The following is a 23,027-nucleotide window of genomic DNA, read 5'->3' on the forward strand; positions in this document are numbered from 1 at the left end:
GTCATGCGTTGGCCACGCAGGCGGCGGGAGCGCTGGCGGCCGCGCTGTGGCTAAGGCGATCAGTCAATAAATAAACGACAGAAACGGCGTTGCAGTCGCGCCAGGGTTCCCATCGCGACAGACGGCGGCGGCTGTGCGCACGCGGCGCCACACTCAACATGGCGGGCCGGCCGCGCCGCGCACGCCACGGACCCTCCCGGAGGCCCCCTGATGGCCACACAGCGGGGTGCCCGCGGTGCTGCCTGCGCCGCGGAGCAGAAGACAAAGGGTCGAGCCGTGGCCGCACTCGGCGCAGCGCTGCCCCGGTGCGCGGGCCAGTGCGGGGCTGGTGTCGGGCTGAGGATCCCGGTTCTTCCCGCCCGGTTCGGCCGGCGGTGGGGCGGAACTGCGGGACGGGCGGCGCGGGGGCAGCCGCGGCGGGCGGCGGAGCGCGGCGGGCGGCGAGCGGAGCTGCATAAGATGGCGGCGGCGGGAGCTGAGGCGGCGGCCGAGGAGGAGAAGCGGCTGCCGGAGGGAGACCCCGAGTCGGGCGGGGACTCGGATGATGAGGGCGACTCGGACTCGTCTGGGGACGGCGAGGATGAGGAGAAGGAGAACGAGGCCGAGATCCAGCGGCTGGAGGAGCAGGTGGGCCCGGCGGGGCAGCGGGTGTGGCGGGAACGGGGATAATCCGTGTCCGCCCGGGCGGTTTGGTGTCAGGGTGTGAATTTTTCTGCTCCTTGTGGGTTTCTTCCAGGTCGGGATATCCGGTGATTTAACGCCGTGAATGTCTGGAGTCCTAGATGGGAGTTGAGCAGCTTGAGATTCTTCTTTTTTTTTTTTTTTTTGGAAGGGAAATAAGAGGGAAGTGGAGTAGGCAGTTCGTGTTCATTCAGAAATGTGAGCCGGCTGCCCGCGTTTTTTTATTGCCTTTAAAGAAATGAAAGCGCAATTCTCTCTCTGAGCAGTGGCCGAGGGAGCGGCCGGGGCTATGTCTGGGGTTAGGTTAAATCTGAGTGTGAAAAACGCCAATTTTAAAGTTTTGAAAGTTTAATAATAATAAAATGTTTATGAAAATAGTAATACAATTAGAGTAATAAAGTTTAGAGTTAGGACAATTGCAAGACAATAAAAAGCAAAGAATTACGGACATCCAGATGCTCTCGGTCACTAAGTCACGAAAAGCATCCCTTGTGAACAAAGGAATAACCTTAAAAGCAACAGCCTGTTGTGTATTCATATTTCTCATACATGATGCATAAATTCCTTGCAAATTACGAACTTTTTTGGTTTTTGTCAACTTCTCCTTAATCCTGTTGGTTCCACAAAGATGGAGAGAAGGTGGAAGAATGTTTGTTTTTCTGTTAAGGAAGCTGTATCTTTTTATGGGCCCTCTTCACTGACATCTCCGTGAAGAATTTCTTGATTATCTCATCTTCCTGCTTGAGCTTGTAACAAGTCCTACATCGCAGAATTTATGTTGTAACTTAAAGCTACATTTAACACACTACTTAAGAGAATTAATAGAATTAATACAGCATAACTTTCTGACGTTACACGTATAATATTCATTGTAGCATTTGCGAAAAGCCAATCATAAAATGTGCATTTTTCACATGAGGAACTCTGCCTTGCCTGGCTCTGTGATCACACCATGAGAATTGTGTGATTTATTTTCTGACTTTTTCACGTCCATCACTCAACAGGGCTTTTAAATTTTTTGCTGTTGTTGTTTGTTAAAGCTTTCCATCAATGCTTTTGACTACAACTGTCACTTGGATCTGATCAAGCTGCTCCGGCAGGAGGGAGAGCTGGTGAAGCTGCGCAGAGCTCGGCAGAAGATGAGCGAGCTCTTCCCCCTCACTGAAGGTACAGAGCATCCTCTGCTCCCTGCAGGTGAAGCATCACCCGTGCAAGATGCTTCAGCAGTGAAATAAAATATTCAAGCCAAATTTTCAGCACCCTCGCTCCAGGGGGATGTGATCCAGAGCTCAGCAAACTCCTGGTCAAAATTTCATAGGCAGGCAGCAAAGAAAATTCCCTGCTGGTGGAAATTGCGGGTGCTTGAAGTGGGGATTTTTGTTTTATTGCAGGGGCTGTGGGGTTTTATTCTTGGAAAGGGATGGGGAGGCCCTGGCAGAAGTTGCTTGGAGAAGTTGTGGCTGTTCTTGGATCTCTGGAAATGTCCCAGGCCAGGCTGGACAGGGCTTGGATCAACCCTGGGATAGTGGAAGTTGTCACTGCCCATGGCAGGGGATGGAATGGGATGATTTTCTAAGTCCTGAGAAATTCCAGCTTTTCCCTTTAGTAAAAATGTGCTTGTTCAGCACCAATTTAAAAGCTTTCTGCCTTTTATCTGAAATTAATTTGGAATTGTGGAGGCTAAAATTCCTCTCTTTGCCTTACTTCCCCTCCTTTGTTTTAATTGTTTTGCTAAAAACTCATCAAGTGGGTATAACGTGTTATTTCTGAATATTAATGATCTTCTTTAATTTTTTTTTCCTTCCAGAAATTTGGCTGGACTGGCTGAAGGATGAGATAAAAATGGCTTCAGAGATCTCTGAGAGAGAGAAGGTTTATGAGCTGTTTGAAAGAGCTGTCAAAGATTACATCTGTAAGTCATCAAAAAAAATGTTTTAAAATGGGTTTTGTTGCATCCAGATTTGGTTTTGCAGGGAAGTCTGTTGCTTCTGTTATAATGAAGAAATTGGGTCAAAACTTCAAATTAATATCTAAAATCTGAATGTGGAGTGATGCGAAGGAAGGATGTGTGTCTGGTCTCTCTATTTCTCAGGAGATGCTGTAGCTTAAAATTTTGGGGATAAATCGCTGAGTTCTTTGGGAATTGGGGTAAAGAGCTGGAAAAATGAAGCCTGAAGAAGTGGAGGGAATACGGAGGTAAATCCCCCCCAAAAGTTGCGTACGGAATGTCACATCAGTGACATTACCTGGTATTGGTGATCCCTCAGGAGGAAGGAATGGAGGTGAAGAAGTGAGGAATTATCCTCTGGATCTGCTGGACTTCATCTGGGGTTTGGAGGCACTTCTGGAACCCAGGGCACTCCCAACCTGGGGGTCCCAAAATGGAATTTGGAGTTGGTGGGAATGGTGCCAGGCACTCAGTGCTGTTCTCCCACCTCTCCTTCACCTGCAGGACTCAGCTGCTTCAGGAGTTGCTGATCAGGGAAGTTCAGGAGTTTGGAAAGAGGAGTAGGAGGAGCTGTTTTAATCTGAATTATTCCAGAGTGTGACAGCTCTGTGGTCCCAGCTCAGGAAACAGGAATTTGCTGTTCAGGCATCTTGGTGCATCCCTACTGTGGTTTGTGTGGCAGAGGTGACAGGCAGGGCCAGTCCCTGTCAGCAAAACCACAGGAGTGACACCATTCAGAAGGAAACTGGGGCTGCTGCTGCTGAACCAGCAGCATAAATACAATCCCCAAATATTTTAACTTTTTTGGATAAAAAACAACATTGCCACGTGTTTTTCTATTTATATGCATCACGAGGTATTTGTGGGAAGCAGAGCTGCGTTTCTTCGTTATTATTTTTGAAAAGATCAAATCACCTGCTTCTCCTAACCTTGTTTAGGTCCTGAAATTTGGCTGGAATATGCCCAGTATTCCATTGGAGGCATTGGGCAGGAAGGGGGCATCGAGAAGGTTCGGTCCATCTTCGAGCGGGCTCTGACAGCCGTGGGGCTGCACGTGACCAAGGGCACGGCCCTGTGGGAAGCCTACAGGGAATTTGAGAATGCCATCCTGGAAACAGCACAGGTGAGCCTATCAAAACTCTGCAATTCTAATAAAGATTTGTAGGGAAATGATAATTTTATTATCACTGGGATTTCTCTTGCTACAGAAATGCCCCTTCAAAGAGCTTGCGCCCCTTAGGGATTCCCGATCTTTTTTATTATCTCGCACTAATTTATATATACATAGAATCTTATAATAAGTTCATGCATATTTATTATGTTAATTTCAAGTTACAATTTATAGTTAGCCTTTTGTACAAAGAACTCTCTAATCCTTTTGTCCCTTTTTGCAGAGAAGAAACTAAGAGAAGAAGACTTCTCTTAGTTTCAAAGTTCAAAGGGCCCTTCTTATTTCTTTACCTTAGAAATTACATTTTTTTCTTCTTGGCTATGACAGTTTTATAAGCACAGCAGAGTTAACAAACTAAACATACTCATATTAGCAAGCTACTATGCAATACACTTCACCTAAATATAGATAAATTTTCTACTCTGTTAAATTTTACTCTCTTTCACTCCCATCCCAAAAAAGCTGTGGGGCAGCTCCTGGAGTCACCTGGAGCTGTCTCCTTCCTGTTGTGTCTCAGTTGTTTCTACTCAGGTGTAGAAACCAACCCTGTGCTCCAGGAAAACCATTCTGTGGATTTGGCTGATAAAGTAATGGATTGGTGTTGCAGTAAAATCCTAAAATCATCTCAAATCCAGGAGCAAAGTTTGGCTCTGCTGCTGACTGAGGTGCCAAGAACAGCTTTAAATGGAAATGTTCCATTATTAAACAATGTTCTGTGGCTGTTTCTGCAAGTCAACCAAGTTTAAATTCCTAGACTGTTCAGCTTTTTACTCATTTATTATTCCACAATTTGTGGAGGAGAGTATTTTATCCACAGACTTTTGGATGAGGGTATTTTATCTCTGGAAAGTACAGTTTGAAATCTGCAAAAGTCACCTTTCCAAGATGGCCAGAATGGGAATGTTTCCTTATTTTTGATAATTTGCTACATAAGAGATGGAAGTTTAAAGACTGCTCATGGTGGCAGTGGGGACTATTTGGTCTTAAAAAACCCTTTTCAACCCCTAACAAAGGAGTAACAGGAGGATGTTCTTTCATTCCCAAACACAATTAAGGCTGGAAGTTTTAGATCCTCTCCCCACACCCCAGGGATTTACTGAAACGTTCTTTGGCAGCACGGTGGGGTTGTGAAATGGCTCAGTCACCTGCTGCTTCCTTGTTCTCAGGTGATCGTTTCCCTGTGCTTGTTTCAGCTTTCAGTCAGGAATGCTTTTCCCATTCATTTCCCTTCCAAGGGGAGCAATTCCCAAGTTTTAGCTTTCCCAGCAGCGACTTGAGATGCAGGTTGGCCCTGTGTGCCCTTCAAGGATCATGTATTCACTTGGATCTCGGTTCCCTCAGCTCATAAACAATTCTCTCTCATGTCCATCAGCTGGGGCTGGAGGGAATGGATTGAATTTCCCTGGTTTTTTTTTTGCTTGCAGCCCGCTCCTGGCAGCATTCCATCCCCGGAGCAGCAGCAGGTGCTGTGCAGCCAGCTTGAGAAGATCCACACGCTCTTCCGGCGCCAGCTGGGGATCCCACTGCTGGGTGAGTGCTGGAATGCTGGGACAGAGGGCCTGGAGCAGCTGGGTGATGCTCCAGACATCAGGAATCTCCTGGCACAGCCACTCCAAGTGCAGCTGGAGGTCTTGTGCTGTCTTGGATGAGGCACGGATCCCTCCGGATCAGGAATGTTCTGAGTTGGTGGAATTTGGTTCACCTGGTTGGGATTTGAAGATGTTCAAAGTGCAAGTGAGGAGCACAAAATGTGATGTAAAAATGAGGAGTTCAGCTGTGATTGCTGCATAAAACCTTTGCTAGGGAATATCTGGCAGCTGGATTGTTGGAATTCCTGCTTTAAGCTCCTTGAGTCCCTTTTCTTGCTCGTGGGAGAATATTATGCACAGTTTTTTTGACTTCATTTCCATCTGGAAAGAATTTGGGATGTCTTTTCTCTAAAGCCTTGGGGAAAATTTTGCCACTTTCATTTTCTAATTCCAGTTGAGCAGCTTTAATACAACTTGCCCTGAATTTGTTATAGGACACTGTGTGAGATTAAATATCTGAATCCTTTAAGAACACAGCAGTGTGACAGTAAGAACCAAAAGAGGATAAAAATTTAAATATTTACTCTAAATAAATTATAAATACTATGTAAGTAAAAATAGGAATTTGTCTTAGAACTGAACATGGGTTGAAATCTGAATTTTTAGTTTCATAAGTGCATTATTGATGGGATTTCATGTTTTAATAGACATGGAGGCTTCGTATGCTGAATATGAGGAGTGGTCAGAAGAGCCCATTCCAGAAACAACAATAAAGAACTACAAAAAAGCTCTACAGCAGCTGGAGAAGTGTAAACCCTACGAGGAGGCACTGGTAATGCTGGCACTTACACCTTCCTTCAAAACTAAGAGGGAATTGCTTTGGGGTGATTTATTTTTTTCCCACATTTATTATTTTTCTAGTCCCTAGCTCTGGGGGATTTTGTCAGCAGTGGGAATACTGACAATTATATACTGGGAGTGCTGGATATTATGGGGGTGCAATGAGTGTGCCAGACCACCCTTGGGTGCACATGAGGACTCTGGGTGTGTTTTCCAGGATTGGGTTAAGGGGAATAAACCCAGGATCTGACTGATTTCAGGCTCATTCAGAGGTGTATGAAAATCAACAGCTGCTGGTAGAGAGACAAATTTCTTGTGTGAAATATTGCACAAGAGCTGCTCTGAGGAACAGCTGAACTGTTGGAGTCTTGCTTTGTTGAAGAGCTTGATGTTGTGTCTCCCTGGTTGTTTTCCAGCTGGGTGCTGAAACCCCAAAGCTGGCAGAATACCAAGCTTACATTGATTTTGAAATGAAAGCAGGTGACCCAGCTCGGATTCAGTTGATCTATGAGAGAGCTTTGGCTGAGAACTGCCTTGTCCCAGACCTATGGGCACGCTACAACCAGTATTTGGTAAGGAAGCAAACCCAGGAATGTTTGCAGATTTATTTTCCTGCCTTTGTTTGTTTCTTTTTAATCTCAGTTGCTGATAAACAGACATTAAGTTCTACCTCAGTCCTGTCCTTTAATCTGTAAATCTTCCAGAAACTGATTTTCACCTCACCTTTGGTTTCCCCCTGTTTTCAGGGATGTGTTTATTCCTCTTGTGAGCATTTCTCACTTTTCTCTGCTCTAGCTGTGTTTTCTCTGCAGAATTACAGGGTGTGGGCACTGAAGCAAACCCAGATGTTCAGCCTCTGTTTCCAGGGGGGTTTGTTAGTGCAGCTTGAAGCTGATGCTGAGCTCCAGAGGCAGAACAGAAGCTGGCTGGATTAAGGGATCAGGGTGACTCCCTGCAGGAGCTTATCCAGGCTCAGTTTTTCCATCATCTCTTTCTCTTCCCAGCTGGACACAGGAGGTTGCAGGTGGAACAGCACCTCATAAATAGGCTGGGTGTGCTCCTTCTTTGTATGCTTAACATTCTAGGAACAATTGGGAATTCACTCAGTGCCTATATTTATTGGGCAGAAAACACCTCACTAGCCTGGTAGTTCTTTCCTGAGCATATTCTGCCTCGCTGGAAGGTATTCACTGAGTTTTTAGAAATACAGAATTTAAAATACCCATCTGAGCTTTTTAAATATTAAATGAAAATGCTGGGGTTTAGGTTTTGGCTCTTTATAAGCTGAGTTTGTCTCGGGTGGTCTCTCTGGCTGACAGGAACTTCACTTTCCTTGTGTGATTCTTTCAGGACAGGCAGCTGAAGGTGAAGGAATTGGTTTTATCCGCTCACGACCGTGCTGTCAGGAACTGCCCCTGGACTGTTGGGCTGTGGATTAGGTACCTGCTGGCCATGGAGAGGCACAGGGTTGAGCACAGCATCATCTCTGGTGAGGAAAGAATCAGCAATTGCAGTTCAGAGCTGCTCTCTGCACTCCAGACAGCCTGGGACAGATGGGACTTGCAGGATCTGTTCTCGTCCTGCCGCTGCCACGGGCAGCAGGTCCTGCAAGGGCAAAGCTGCTTTGGTTGAGCAGCTTCACCCTGAGCAAGCAGTGAACAGCTTGGGATGAACATTTCTGAGTTTAGCTTTAAATTCACTTCCTAAACCAATTGTGTAGGATTTCTTTTCCTGTCTTCCTAGAAAGTGGTGGTGTTTGTGTAGATATTTCTTTGTGCTCTCACTGCAACTTGCTAATGTTAACAGTATATGGGAAGTAACTGGTTTTTCCCCATTTTTCTTTCAGAAATGTTTGAAAAAGCTCTGAATGCAGGTTTTATTCAAGCAACAGACTATGTAGAGATCTGGCAGGCTTACCTGGATTACCTGAGGAGAAGGGTGGATTTTACACAAGGTCTGTATGATGAATACAGAATAAATATCTGTAGTATTTTCTTTGTATTTCTTGGATATTACTTTTTTCTAAGAAAATTAACAGCATTTTAATCTTTTACAAGAAATATTCCCTGGCCAGTTAATGCCTATAAAAAATAGGAATTTGGTTGGTTTTCTATTGCAAAAATGCCCTGTCTTATATTTTTGATACCTGATTTTTAAAAATTTTCATGTAGTGAGTTTTACTCATAATAAAATTATAAATTTAATCTCCCCCTGCTCGCCCAATAAATTCATTGTGGATGTTAAGGAGATGGTTTTATTGGGTGGGAAATGAAAACTAAATTATTATTTTAAGGCTGTTCTTTCTTGTTTTTCCTGCAGACTCCAGTAAGGAGCTGGAGGAGCTGCGTTCTGCATTTGCACGAGCTGTGGAGTACTTGAAACAAGAAGTAGAAGAAAGTAAGTGAAATAATCCCAAGTTTTGTTTTCTTCTCTTCATTTTTGTAAAATCAGTTCTCCACACAATATTTGTCTTTGAGAATATTGAACATTTCAGGAAGCTGCAGATAAAGATTTCATCTCCATGTGGGACCTGTTTAATAAACACAATTCTGAGAGCCAAGTGCAACAAACAGCCCCTGTTTTTCTTCCTAGGGTTCAGTGAAAGTGGAGATCCATCCTGCACCATCATGCAGAACTGGGCAAGAGTTGAGGTGATGTTTCTCTCTGCTGTATTTAAATTGCTGAACCTGATAAAATGGATTTAAAATAAAGTGTTTTAACATTCCAACCATGGAATGCAGTCCTTTCCCAATCCATTTTCCCTCTCCCCTTGCTCCTCTTCCTAAACACAAACCAGTTTCTGAGTCTTATAAGTTATTAGATACATTCATCAACAAGAAAAGGAAAAAAATTCAGAAACAGCTCTGTAATTCCTTTTGTAATGACCAAAGCCAAATGAATGTGGGAGCCAGAACCAAGACTAATGGGAGAGGTGGGCAGGGAAGGACTATTCAGTAGAAGGATTGTGTCAGGTGTTTATTTTGACCCCTGTAAAGCTCAGATGTATCTTGCTGGGTCTGTCTGCAGCATCTATGGGTTTTTTTTTTTGTTTTGGGATTAATCATGAACAAATAATCCTGAAGGATATTTTGGATGCTCCTTTGCAGGCCCGCTTGTGTAACAACATGCAGAAAGCCAGGGAGCTCTGGGACAACATCATGACTAAAGGAAATGCCAAATATGCCAACATGTGGCTGGAATATTACAACCTGGAAAGGTAGTAATTCATTTTTTACTTTCCTCATCCTTGGGAGAAGACAGTTTAGAACAAATGTGTTTTGTTTGGGTTTACAAAACACCTTTGAGCTTCTTGGGGCGGCTTTGCTGTGGCTTCCAGGAGTGCCGCAGCAGCTGGGGAAGGAGAGGGAATGTTTGCATGGCTGGAATTGTGTGTGCTTTGTCCCCTCAGTGTCCTGTCCCCTCCTGCAGGGCCCACGGGGACACGCAGCACTGCAGGAAGGCCCTGCACCGAGCAGTGCAGTGCACCAGCGACTACCCCGAGCACGTCTGCGAGGTGCTGCTCACCCTCGAGAGGATCGAAGGTACCTGGGCACTGCCAGGGGGTGGCTAAGTGATAAAAGGTCACCGAGTGACAGGCAGGAGGTGATTAATTAACAGAAGGTAACTAAATGACTGGCAGAAGGTGATTAATTACTGCATCTCTTAGCCTGGTTAGGCAGAGGTGGCACACAGGCTTTTGATCCTGTGTTTTGTGCTCCACTGAAGTCTCACTTTTCACTGCTGTTAAGTCCACAGACAGCTCTTTTCTTCCTTGCTTTTCTGAAATCACTGGATTTTTCCATGTCTTTTTGGAGTCTTGCATTATTAATGAGAGGTTTGTGCTCTGCTTGGCTCTTGGGGTTTCTTTTACCTTGCAGGCTAGTTGTTATAAATAGAATCTTCATGTGTAATGTTAAATATGAACAGCAAGTGCCATGAACTCAGTGACTCTTATTTTTTCTAGAATTGTGTATTTGAATTACGAGAAAGCTAAATAAAAGGCTTTAAAATTTATTTTAATTTTATCCTTTAGGAACACTAGAAGACTGGGATGCAGCTGTTCAGAAAACTGAGAACAGATTGGCTCGAGTGAATGAACAAAGAGCAAAGGTCAGAACCTTCTGTGAGCTACCAGAGCATTTTATACACCTAAATTAAGTCCATGCTACTCTGAATGTCAGATTTTTAATGGGGCTTCCCCCCAGATAAGCCTGAAATGCCTTCAAGCCCTAGAACTATTGATTTTTACTTTAAAGCTATGATTAACAACCTCTTGCTGCTTTTTATCTTTCTCCTTTTGCCTCTTGGATGGCCACAAGAGTGATGTGCCTTCAAGAAAGCTGTGAGAGCAAAGAATTGGGATGAGCTTTAAATGATGTCCCTGTTAGTGCTGGGGTTAGGAGAAAACCCTCTGGGCTCAGTGCTCAGCAAAATGCTCTGCAATCTGCAGCCAGTGTGAAAAAAAATAAATAAATCTGTGTTTTAGGCTGCTGAGAAAGAAGCTGCTCTGGCAAAGCAGGAGGAGGAGAGAGCTGAGCAGAGAAAGCAGGCAAGGGCAGAGAAGAAAGCTTCTAAAAAGGCCAAAAAAACCAAGATTGGGGACAAGCGCAAAGCAGACGAGGATGACGAGGGTGAATGGGGACATGAAGAAGGTAAAAAAATTAAATTGAAACTTCAGAGCTCTGGCAACCAGGTTATTGGTTGTCTTGTGGTAGAGGGAGATGAGGAATTGCCAGCACTGGTGTCTTTATCCAGGGCTGCTTTCTCCTGGGAAGTGTTCAGTGTGGGAGTGAAATGCAAACAAGGCTAAATGATTTTATACCAAGAGAAAAATAGGTTTATGTGATCTTCCAGAGTTTTCTTGGGGTTTCTTATTTTGAATATTGTAATTTTGGTTTTTTCTTCCCTAATTTTCCTTTAAAGTAGTTTTTCTGACTCATCCTATGATGCTGAGCCGTGTGTCTAAATTGGGTTATTCAGAATTGTAGCAGCTTCTTGGAGGTGGGAACAGAAGATTTTAATAGGTTGTTGCCCCTGGGATTTTTCTGAGCTTTTAGAGTTCTTTTTTTTTTTTTTTAAATAAAGAACCATTAGACAAAGAAAAGAACATGAATCAGCAACTGTCAGTTATGACTGGCTGAAAAAAGGAACAAATATTCCAGTTGCTTTCATCTAAAGCTGTCTTGTTGGAATAATCTGTTGTTATTTGTTCTTTAGAAGCTGAGGGAGGTTTTTTGTGCGGTGTCTTTAATACCTTTCATTGTATTTGTGCTTCCATCTGCCATTTCCAAGCAACACAGTGGGAATGGAGGGCAGAGGAGTTTCAGTGGGGAAGGAATGGGGTAATTTTTTGTAACATTTTTCAATTCCATCCATCAGAGCTGCCCAGCAAGAGGCACAGGGGAGAGGGTGATGGGGTGCTCCCTGAAGAGGACATGGAGGTGGAGTCTGGGCTTTTTGGGAGAGGTGAGAAGCCAGATGGCCCAGCAGGCCCCAAGGAAAAGGCATCCACCAGCCGCAAGGACATCCCCAAAGTTCTCCACGACAGCAGCAAGGACAAAGTCACTGTGTTTGTCAGCAACCTCTCCTACACCATGGCAGAGCCCGAAGCCAAGCTGAGGGAGCTCTTTGGGAGCTGTGGGGAGGTCGTGGAGATCCGAGCAGTGTTCAACAACAAGGGCACCTTCCGTGGCTACTGCTACGTGCAGTTCAGGGAGGAGGCGGCTGCTCGGCAGGCCCTGGCCTTGGATCGCACGGCCGTGGAGGGCAGGCCCATGTTTGTGTCTCCTTGTGTTGACAAGAACAAGAATCCTGACTTTAAGGTAAGGTTTTGCTGGTTCCTGTTGGACAGTGGATGTGGGGAAGGGAGTTGGTGGAATCTGTTGTGTCCAATTCATGTTATGCTTCTTTTAACTCTTTTTTTTTTTTTTTTTTTTTTTTTTTGGGGGGGGGGGATTTTTTGCATCTTCTGTTACTTTGCCAGGATTGACATAATTTACTCAAGATTTGCAGAAATCGGCTGACCTGAGCAGTTTAGTGGTGGGACCTACCCAGGTTCAACTTCTGAAGAGCTTTCTTGGTCAGCATTTGTTACCCAGTTCCTGGGCTGGGGATGTTCTGTACCAGAGCTCAGTTGTGTAATCAGGGGATTTCTGCATTCTGAAGCTCCTGCACAGAAAAAAATCAGTGTTCCATAGTGGCAGCTGAGCAAGCAGGCAATATTTTAAATATATTATTATAAGAATTAGGCTCTAATCCTTCTGGATCCTTTCCAGCTCAGGATATTGTGTGATTGTCAGTGTCTGCCCTCACTGGGAAGGGGTTTAGTAGCATTTAGTTGCAAGTCCTTGGTGTTTATATGCAAATATCTTCCAAAACACTGCTCATGGCTTTGAGGCAGTTTTGGATCCCACAAACAGGAATTACTTTTGGGGTGTGGAATTGAAATCCTTGGAATTTCTGGCTGGTTTGTGAACCAACATATTTTTTGTTCCTCCAGGTGTTCAGGTACAGCACTACCCTGGAGAAACATAAACTCTTTATATCTGGTTTGCCATTTTCCTGCACTAAGGAGGAGCTGGAGGAGGTGTGTAAAGCCCATGGGAATGTGAAGGACATTCGACTGGTCACTAACAGAGCTGGAAAACCCAAGGTAGGCATCCTTAACACACTCCTAGTTTTAAGGAATCCTTCAAAAAGAAGCTTGTCATGGAGTCTGGAGACAAAAAGATGGGTTGATTAATTTGCCAGTGTGGTATTGTATTAATACTTGTGGAAGAGCTTGGATTTATACAGCCCAGTGTGCCTTTGTGCAGAAAACCAAATGAATTTTTCCAAAATACTTCCTAAATTGCATAAGAAAAATGGGATGGAGGAGAAAATGTTTACAGCATTTTCAGTATGGTAAAATCAGGTGACTCTGTAAAGGTTTGTTTTGTAAACAACTGACTAAATGGAGTTTACCTGGTGCAACTAATTCCTATCCTCCTTTCCTCAATTTTCTGAGGCTTTTGTTCCTAACATCTGCTGCAGGAAGGGATTTGCCAGTGAGAAATGAGCCCCCTCTCTGATAGGGCTCGTTATTTCCATCCCTGAATAAATGATTCCTTGTTTAAATAAGGGATTCTGAACCAGTTGCTGCTCTGCCAAAACTCTGTCACCTGTCTGTGTGGTGGGTCCTGTCCACAGGGACATCTTGGGAGTGGTGTTCATGGATTTAAATTGAATTTTCTTGCCCTTTGCATCACCTCAGGTGAAGTTCCTGTTGTGTGCACACCTTGTAACGAGTGCTCTTGGGAACCCCAGCTCTTGTTCTGAGCTTAGTTTGAGCTGGGATTGTGCGTAAACCACAAATTAATGTATTTTGGGAAAGTTATGTAAAACCTGGAAACTGGATAATCCAAAAAATGCAGCTTAAGGCTTTGAATGTCATTTGAAAGAGTAGCAGCAGGGAGAGGGGATGCCCTCCCCTGTGTCAGCCTGCCATGGTACTTCATTATATTTACTTTAACAGCATTTTTGGAGTGGTCTTTCCTTTTTTAATACTTTTCCCACACATGAGTGCATCAGGAGTGAGAGACAAGAAATACAGGTTTGTAAGGAGAACGGATTGGGAGTGACAAACACTGGGACTGAGCTACGACGAGTTTCCCTCATTTACAAATTCCTCATCAGCTGTTACAGCAGCACTAAAACCTAATGTAGCTTCTTTCTTTTCTTAATTTAGGGCCTGGCTTATGTGGAATATGAGAGTGAAGCCCAGGCCTCACAGGCTGTGCTGAAGATGGATGGGCTGACAATGAAGGACCACGTCATCAAGGTGATGATCAGCAACCCCCCGCTCCGGAAGCTTCCGGACCGGCCCGAGCCTGGCAGGGCCTCCCTGCCCATGGCACCACGGCAGATCTACGGAGCGTGAGTGAGGGAGGGGTGCCTGGCACTGCCTGGAAGGGAAATACTGTGCTCCTTTAGTGCTAAAGTTTGGGAATCCTAGCTGGAATATGTGGGCTTAGAGAAAGGAGGGAGAGGGATTTTTTTATATGGGCAAGGGGGAAGGGTTTCCCACTGCAGATGGGATTTTGGGAAGGAATCCATCCCTGTGAGGGTGGGGAGGCACTGGCACAGGTTGCCCAGAGAAGCTGTGGCTGCTCCTGGATCCCTGGAAGTGGCCAAGGCTGGGCTGGATGGAGCTTAGAGAAACCTGGGGTGGTGGAAGGTGTCCATGCCCATGGCAGGGGGTGTAACTGGGTGATCTTCAAGGCTTCTTCCAACCCAAATCACTGTAGGATCCTGTGGATTTGAAAGAACATTTAAACGGTACTGCACCATAAAAAAATGGGGTTTCAGATTGATGAGGAAAAGCAAATTTTTCCTCTTTATCAACAGAAACAGTTCTGTAGCAACGAGGATCAGGCACTGGCCGTCCCCTTGGATCTGATGTCAGCACTGATCCTTAATAACCTCTGCATCCTCTCCCTCTGGAGAAGCAGCCATTGTTCCTAGTGAACATTAAAGCTGCTCCATCATCTTTTAGTGTTCCTGTGTGGGATGAGCCCCTGTGGAAAAACAGAACTTCAGCCTGGGGACTGTAGGGTGGTTGTTGTCTACCAGAACTCAGGGGTGCTTCAGACACCCATGGAAAGCTTTATCCCTGAAACAAATGACAGGAATTCCATTGAAATGTGCATTCCTCATAGCAGACAAGTCCTTGTTGTTCCCCCAAGCTAAAAGAGTGTGTTTTAATGGGATTTCTTTTCCCTTCCAGGCGAGGGAAGGGAAGGACACAGCTCTCCATGATGCCCCGGGCGCTGCAGCGTCAGAGCAACCCCGTGGCCAAGGCTGAGAACGGGATGGTCCAGAACTCACCAGCAGCATCCTCTGACCCCCCTGCCGAGCCTAAAAAGATGTCCAATGCTGATTTTGCCAAGATGCTCCTGAAAAAGTGAGCGAGGAGTGTGCACTCAGCGGGTCTGGTCCAATGTGAAATGCCTTTTGGAAGCCATGTTGTGTCCTTAAGCTTTGCAAGGAGAGAACGCCTGTCCCAATCCCGTGTACATACTGGACTGCTGCATTCCTCGGGATCAGTGGAGGATGGCACAATTCCAGGTGGTGGGGTTTTTTTTTGGTTTTTTGTTTTTTTTTTCCTCTAAGAGCAAAGAGTTACACTTTTGTTCTGGTGAAATGGCACTAATGAGATCCCTCATATTGAGGGTAATGACAGGGGAAATATTTCCTGCACAGCTCGGATGCCACATGGAGTTTTTGGAGTACTTTCCACCAATTTTCTCTTTCATTGACAAATGAGATGCCATGGGAGGACTTCAGCAAGCTCCACTGGTCAGCTCAGACTGGGATTGCAGACATTCTCTCTGCCAACAGCCCCATTCTTCACCCAAACCCATGCACGCAGGGACTGTCATCTCCTTCCATGCAGAATCCAACAGCAGATGCTCCAACTTCACCACAATGGCCTCTTTTAGTATTGGGAGAGTTTCTATACATATGTGTGTATATGTAGATACACAGATATACATATATATGTATCCAGTTCCTGTTCTGTTCCAGTTGACCTGTTTTTATATGGTGTATTTGTAAAGGACATTGAGCTGATTCTTTTCAAGTGTCAGGAGCTGATCCTTAGGTGGTAATTTTTGTTTCCCACAAAGCTGGACGTGCTATTGCTGAGGACCAGGTTTTTTAGTTGTTTTTTGGTTGTTTTTTCCTAGCTAGCTCATGTCTTTTTGCAGGTGGTTTCTGTATGGTTTTGTACAACTGTGAAGTGCAAGCTGACGTTTCTCGGTTTATTAAACTCAAGTTCTCAAAGGTTTTCTATAAATACTGTTGCTTTTGTTTAAATGTGGGTGTTGGAACTGCACTTCTCCTCTGGCAGCTGGGTGATAGTGATGTACCTCACCTCTCAGGTGTGCTCAGTGTGCCCCAGGCCTTGAAGCAGCTCATTCCATCTGCTCTGAATATCCTGAAATCCCTTCAGTCATTACCTCAGACTTTCCAACATGTGATCTTGGATAGAAACGTCCCTGCTTGACTACCCTGGAAGTCACCACCCAGAGGGGTGGATGTGAGGGGGGACCCCAGTGCTGAGTTCACTTGGACCACACGAACACTGCTGCAAATAAACACTATTTTCTGTGCTGATTTCACTTGGCTTTGCTTTGAAGTGATGACTCTGCTCATGTTGTTACGTGGCTGAGGGAACCAGGATCTCTCTCCCATGGCTTCTCCTCCTTCACAACCATTTAGTTCACTGCAGCCAAGTGTGCTCTGAAAACAGCCTCTTCCAAACCAAGACTTTCATATTAAAATAGTTTATTAATCTGTTACTAAAATAACATTTTTCCCCCCGACAGAGCTCTAAAGTGCATTATTTATATTCGGGTTGCACTATAAAAATAACATGCTTTGTAAGGACAGGACACCTTTCCTCCTGTATTGTCTGCTTTCCCTGGCAGCAGTGCTCAGAGAACTCCTAGTCTCCTCCTGGTTTCTGCTTCCCAAAAATATGACCTAAACTCCCTGTCAGGTAAGAGAGAGTTAAAAGGGAAGAAAGCTAAGCCTAGGACAGCCCGGCAGCTTTTGTCAAGGGGTTAAATACTGTAGACTGGGATTTTACATAGAAGTTTTGTGAGCTTGGAGGTGGTGGGGTCAATGATGCCGTTACACACCCGGCAGGTTTGGGGTAGGGAGATTTGTGGGTACTTTTACCTTAAAAACCAAGGAAAAAGTGCTTTGAACTGCTCAGCAGCTCCAGGCACTGCACAGCCCCTGCAGCACACAGAGGCCTCGAGTGATTCTTGACACATTTACCAGAGTAATGACATGACCAGTGATTAATTGTGAAAGCTCCCTTGCCTGGACTAAAGAAACTGAAGGTTTTTGGCAAACTTCCTGTACACATTCTTCCTAAATTGGTACAACTGGTGTCTCCTGGCTCTGCCTGATGACCTTTTCTGCCCACAGTTCTGCAGACAAGCTCCTTCCAGCCCCTCCACTGAAATGTCTAAGGACAGTTGTGCTTTCCCAGGGCTCCTCTTGGCTGAGGTTTTCTGAGTCCTTCTCCCTCAAGTAAGTCAGAGCCTTTCTCCTTTTGTTCCACTCCTATCACCTGTAATCCCAAACCAAACACTTCCCACTAGTAAGAACTCCGCCCAGGAAAGGCAGCTGAAAGTAAACATGCAAAGCGCCACAGAAACAGAAATGGGAGGGGAGAGATGCCTTTGGGCTGGAGTTCAGCCTCCTTCCCGCTCAGTACCTGTGTGACTGACACCAAAGGGCCTGGTGGACACAGCTGGGAGAGTGCTGTTCCTTCAGGGATGTGTTTTGAACCTACAGGGAAGAAGCCACACAAAACCAACTCAGTTTAGACTTTGTTGAGCTCAGACAGTAGAGTTGACTGCCTGGGTGAAGGGTTGTGATTGAAGCAGCTCCTCGAAGCTTAGTTTTAAGGAGAAATTCAATTTTAGTTCATCTTTTTGAGCCCTCTGACATCTCTCCCCCCTCTCCTTCCAGTTCACAGCCACCATCCCCAGTTCCGTTTGGCATCATGTATATAAATAAATTATATTAATTTAATCAAATATAAGACACTTTAAATAAACAAAACACTCAAGTGACACCTCCTGTCCAGTCATTTCCCAGCGGGAACACCGAGTGCCTTGCAGTTCTGCTCTCCCTCAGCTCCACCAGCTCCTGAGTTTGCCCAAAACCCTTCAAGTCTTGACGGGGATGGTTTGTTTGCAGCGGGCGGCGCCGCCCGCCTCGGGCAGGCCCACGGAGTACTCGGTGGTGGCGATGAGCAGCATGTCCAGCGTGGTCTCGGTGCACTTGGCGATGAAGCGGATGAAGGGCCGCACGTCGCCCTCGTTGGCCACCTCCAGCACGTGGTAATACTCCGCCCGCTGCTCCTTGCGGATGGTGATGGGCGGATACCCCGCCTGCATCAGGATCAGGTTCATCAGCAGCCGCGAGGTGCGGCCGTTGCCGTCCACGAAGGGGTGGATGTAAACCAGCTTGTAGTGCGCCAGCGCCGCGAACTCCACGGGGTGCAGGCTCATGGCGTCCTCCGAGTTCATCCACTGCACAAACTCCTCCATCTGCTTCTCCACGTCCTGCGGGTGGGGCGGGATGTGGTGGCCCACGAAAACCTGCGTGGCGCGGAACCGCCCGGCCTCCACGGGGTCGGCGTAGCCCAGCACGCGCCGGTGGATGTCCAGGATGTCCCTGCTGGTGACAGAGCCGATGCGCGACACCAGCGTGGTGTTGACGAACTTGAGGGCCGCGTGCATGCCGATCACCTCGTTCTGCTCCGCCAGGCTCTTCCCGGGAACGGCGTACCTGGTCTCGATGATGTGCCGGATCTCGGACAGCGTCAGCGTGTTCCCCTCGATGGCCACCGTGTGGTAGATGTGGTGGTAGTAGGACTCCTCCATCACCCGTCGCAGGGCGGAATTCCCTTTGGGAATGGCCATCACCTTCTTGACCTTGCTGTCGATGATGCTGAAGTACCTCTGGTCGATCTCCTCCACCAAGGGCAGCGTCCGGCCCCGGTTGCTCAGAGCCTTCTCGTTGTGGGGGGAGATGGTCAGAGCTTTGGAGTACAGATAGTCGGCCTGCAGGATGTCCTTCTCCTCCTCAGAAAAGATCCCAAACTCGTTCAGGGCGTCCACGTAATCCGGGTCCATTTTGAGGGCGTACAGGAAGAGTTTGTGGGCCTTCTCCCGCTTCCCTTGGCGCTTCATCTCCAGGGCTTGATTCAGAGCTGCTCTGGCTTCCAGCTTCACCTCTGGAATGAAATGGTAACAGATAAAGGGTAGTGAGTTTTCCTGGAAACTTCTGGAAATCTGGATTCCATGATCCTTCCAACTCAGGATATCCTATGATATAAAAATTGAACAAAACCAGTCTCGAAGAACTGGAACAGAATTTGTGTTCCAGCTTTTCATCCCAGAGATTTATGCCACTTTTCCAGGCTGAGTATGAGGCAGCAGGTGTAGGGAGGCAGGGCCTGTGGGCAGCAGGCTCAAGATGGCCACAGGTGGCCACCAAACTGCTTCATGTGGGAGGAAACAGTATTTTAACAGAGTTTTAACACTCTTTTGGTGAAATTATAATGTTAGCATTTTTATGTTGGCTGCCAACAGCACTTCTGGTTTTCCACTGAACTATCCAACATTTTCCCAGCAGTAAGAGATTTAATGCAAACAAAGATACAGTGCTGGTATCACAATAATTCCTTTAAGTGTTTTCCAAATTAATGTCCTGGCTGATGCTGGCCACAGCCACAGCCTGACATTGCCTGAAAGGCTGTTCTGTGCCAGGATTTCTGTGCATTAAACCACCTCTCTGTGTTCCAGTTGCCTCCACAGAAGTTACTAGTACTGAAAACATGAGGAGAAACTCTGGAGGGATGGAGCAATGCCAGCACAGAGCCCTGGAATGCAGTCAAGGAGCTGGTGATGGCCTGCCTGACCTCGAGGTCATTTACAGCCAGTGTTAATTGCACTTAATTGCAGTTTGTTACCATCAGGGTACAGTGTCACTCCCATCAGGGGTACAGGACCTGGCCAGGAAGGAGGTGAAGATCTCTGGGTTGGTGCTGGGGGGTTGCAAGGACCTCTGGAAATCACCCACTCCAAACCCTTGCCAAGGCAGGGATACATGGAGCAGGAAGGTGACCAGGTGGGTTTGGAACATCCCAATGGAGGGAGATTGCACAACTCCATGGGCAGCTGTCCTTCATGGAAAGAGGCTACTCCTCATATTGAGGTGGAACTTATGTTTTAGTTTACTCCTTGTCACCACTGAGCAGAACCTGGCACCATCCTCTGCACCATCTCCCCTGGAGATGTCTGTATGGATTGCTGAGATTCCCTCCAGACTGACCAGGCCCAGCTCCCACAGTCTCTCCTCACAAAGATGCTCCAGACCTCAAATCACCTCCGTGGCCTCTGCTGGACCCTCTCCAGCAGCTCCTTGACCTGAGGATGCCCCTCTCACCTGGGGATGCTTTTCCCTTCAGCACCAGCAGCTCCAGCCCCTTGGAGGTGACGCTCAGCTCCGTGCTCTGTCCCGTGAGCCTGCTGATTCCCGAGGAGCCCAGCCTGCTCCTCAGCAGGGACAGTCCCTTCAGCACGGCCTGGCACTGGTTGTCCACGGCAGCCAGCGGCAGCAGCAGCATCACCAGGGAGCTCAGCAGCAGCACCAGCACGGCCGCCCAGCGGACACGGAGCCACAGGGACACCCACTGGAGCTCGGGCTCGGTCGCCATCGCCACGAGGTTCATCCTGCTTCCAGCACGGCCACCTGGAGCATCTCCCTCGCCGCTGCTCCCACCTGGGGACACACAGGGGCTCTGAGTGATGTGCTCTGAGTTTGTCACAGCAATGGGTGTGGGAATCCAGGGCTTCCCTCTGGCTGCCCTGGGACCCTGGCAGGGGTCAGGAACCCCCCTGGACAGAGCCCCCAGAGACACTGGCTGTGATCTCTGTCCATGGAAAAGTTTTCAATCTTACAGGATGAATTACCAGCTCTGAGTGTTTGATATCAGTAATAATTAAGTGTGGCACGGGTGCAAAAGTAAAATTTTAGGATTCTAGATGAGGGGTCCAAAGGGGACAAGATGGAGGAAATTGGGTGTGCCTTGTCCTTTTTCTCCTCCTTCATGCCCTCCATGTCTCACTGTGGTGTTGGCATTTTTCTGTTGGTTCAGGCTGGGGACACACTGTCCAACGTAGGTGACAGATATTGGCACGTTATTGTAAATGCAGCCCAGGGAGTTTCTGGTATTTAATGTTTGTCACATCCCACTGAGGGCAGAGCCCCACACGCTGCCCTGCAGGACAGAGCTGGGCAGGGCAGCAGAACATGTGAGAGATAAACAGAATAAACAACCTGGAAACCAGCACAGACCAATTATGGCTTCTGCTTTGGCAGAGGGGCAGAAAGAGACTTTCTACAATCTCGGGATCATCAATACTTCAGATTCCAACAACTGGGGACTGTCCCTGCCACCCCCTTCCCTGTGCACCCTGAGCTGCTGAGCATTCCTGTGACAAGCCATGGGTGCCCAGCAGCAGCGTGGCTCTGCCAGCCGGTTGGTTGGCATTCAGGCACACACAGAATCACAGGATGTGATTATCTGCAGGTGCTTTTATTGAGAGCTCTGGGAATCAGGGGTCCAGACCCAAATCTGACTCCGACACGGCTTTTGAGCTGAACGTACTTTATATTCTATTGGATTAAACTTATATTGTTCTATTGTATACATTGACTTTATTCAAGCATGAGTTTCTCGTGATCTTTCTCAAGCTTCTGATCACAGTTTCTCATGATTATTCTTACGATTGAACAGTAATTATGTTTAATTACTAAACAACCATCACATCTAACAATTCTATCACTTATCATGTACTGGCTCCACAGGTGCAGTTCTAGCAAGATGCAAGGCCTACACGTTCCCAGGGTATTTCCTCAGCTTCTTTTTCCTTCCAACCCGAAATCCCCATGACTTCTTAAAAACCCTTTTAGTGTCCGGTTCCGCGAGGATCACGGAGCACGCGCCCTCCTCCGGGCTGGTGAGCCATCCCCAGGCCGGAGCTCCGTGCACGGCTCCGGGCTCCCTCCCACGCTCGCTTCTCCTTCCCCGGTGCCTGCCCGGGAGCCGAGCCCCGGGGAATCCCCCCGGCCCCCTCTGCCCGGTACCCCCCGCTCCGCTCAGCCCAGGTGCTCTGGTGCTGTCCCTGTCCCCATTCCCAGTTCCCGGTTCCCATTCCTGGTTCCTGTTCCCGGTTCCAGATTCCCATTCCCGTTCCCAGTTCCCATTCCCAGTCCTGTTCACGTTCTTGTTCTCAGTCCTGTTCCCGGTTCCCTGTTCCCGTTCCCGGTTCCAGACTCCCATTCCCGTTCCGTTCCTGGTTCCCGTTCCCGGTTCCCGTTCCCTGTTCCCGTTCCCATTCCTGGTTCCCGTTCCCGGTTCCCATTCCCGGTTCCCGTTCCCGTTCCCTGTTCCCTTTCCCGGTTCCCGTTCCCATTCCCGGTTCCCGTTCCCGTTCCCGGTTCCCGTTCCCGGTTCCCGTTCCCAGTTCCCATTCCCGGTTCCCTTTCCCGGTTCCCGGTTCCCGTTCCCGTTCCCGGTTCCCGTTCCCGGTTCCCGTTCCCATTCCCTGTTCCCGTTCCCGGTTCCTGTTCTCATTCCCGTTCCCGTTCCCAGTCCCGTTCCCGGTTCCCGTTCCCGTTCCCGTTCCCAGTTCCCGTTCCCGTTCCCCGTTCCCGTTCCAGGTTCCCGTTCCCGGTTCCCGTTCCCGTTCCCGGTTCCCGTTCCCGTTCCCGTTCCCCGTTCCCGTTCCCTTTCTCGGTTCCCATTCCCGTTCCCGGTCCCGGTCTCTCCTCACCTTTGCCGCCTCCCGGTGCCGCCCGCTGCCGGCTCCCGCAGCCCCTCCCCGGCCCCGCCCCCGCGCGCTGCCATTGGCTGATCCGCTCCCCAGCTCCTCTCCCATTGGCTGCCGCAGCGGACGCGTCCCTCGCGCTCCTCCCCTCCACTTCCTGCAGCGACTTCCGCGTAGCGCCGTGGGCCGGGCGCGGGAGAGGCTCGTGGAGGCTGGCCATTGGCGAGAATACACGTCAATCATGCGCACGCAGCCAATGAGAAGAGCGAGTAGAGAGTGGGCGGGCGCATTGCCATATTAGGGCATGGCGCGCTGTTGCTAGGCGACGGGAGCGCGGCGGGGCTCACAAAGGGTTAAATCCCATGGCGTTCCATTTGTGGCCATTTCCATGGAAAATCACCTCTGCCTGTTGATACAGAACTCCCGTCGCCCACCCGCGGCCCTTCTGGATATTGCCC

At 47.7% G+C, this 23,027-nt stretch overlaps 2 protein-coding genes across 2 annotated transcripts; one reads left to right on the plus strand and one right to left on the minus strand.

Moving 5' to 3' along the window:
• Nucleotides 1–195: 195 nt before the first annotated feature.
• On the plus strand, nt 196–16,329 carry SART3 (spliceosome associated factor 3, U4/U6 recycling protein). Its single transcript, XM_021544671.4, has 19 exons — nt 196–627; nt 1,722–1,848; nt 2,489–2,593; nt 3,568–3,752; nt 5,225–5,330; nt 6,037–6,161; nt 6,586–6,741; nt 7,520–7,658; nt 8,016–8,123; nt 8,489–8,566; nt 8,762–8,820; nt 9,277–9,386; nt 9,599–9,711; nt 10,203–10,279; nt 10,656–10,821; nt 11,549–11,991; nt 12,669–12,821; nt 13,896–14,083; nt 14,934–16,329. Exons 1-19 carry the CDS (start codon nt 211–213, stop codon nt 15,112–15,114), a joined length of 3,036 nt encoding a protein of 1,011 aa, XP_021400346.4. The 5' UTR covers nt 196–210; the 3' UTR covers nt 15,115–16,329.
• Nucleotides 16,330–16,478: 149 nt separating this feature from the next.
• FICD (FIC domain protein adenylyltransferase) lies at nt 16,479–22,649 on the minus strand. The gene is made up of 3 exons (XM_077787219.2): nt 22,576–22,649; nt 20,183–20,518; nt 16,479–18,968 (listed from the first exon to the last, which is right to left on the minus strand). The coding sequence occupies exons 2-3, from the start codon at nt 20,466–20,468 to the stop codon at nt 17,896–17,898; spliced, it is 1,359 nt and encodes a 452-aa protein (XP_077643345.1). The 5' UTR covers nt 20,469–20,518; nt 22,576–22,649; the 3' UTR covers nt 16,479–17,895.
• Nucleotides 22,650–23,027: the final 378 nt, after the last annotated feature.

This window comes from Lonchura striata, chromosome 15 (assembly GCF_050655825.1).
Source record: "Lonchura striata isolate lonStrDom1 chromosome 15, ASM5065582v1, whole genome shotgun sequence".
In the NCBI taxonomy this organism is placed as follows: Eukaryota; Metazoa; Chordata; class Aves; order Passeriformes; family Estrildidae; genus Lonchura; species Lonchura striata.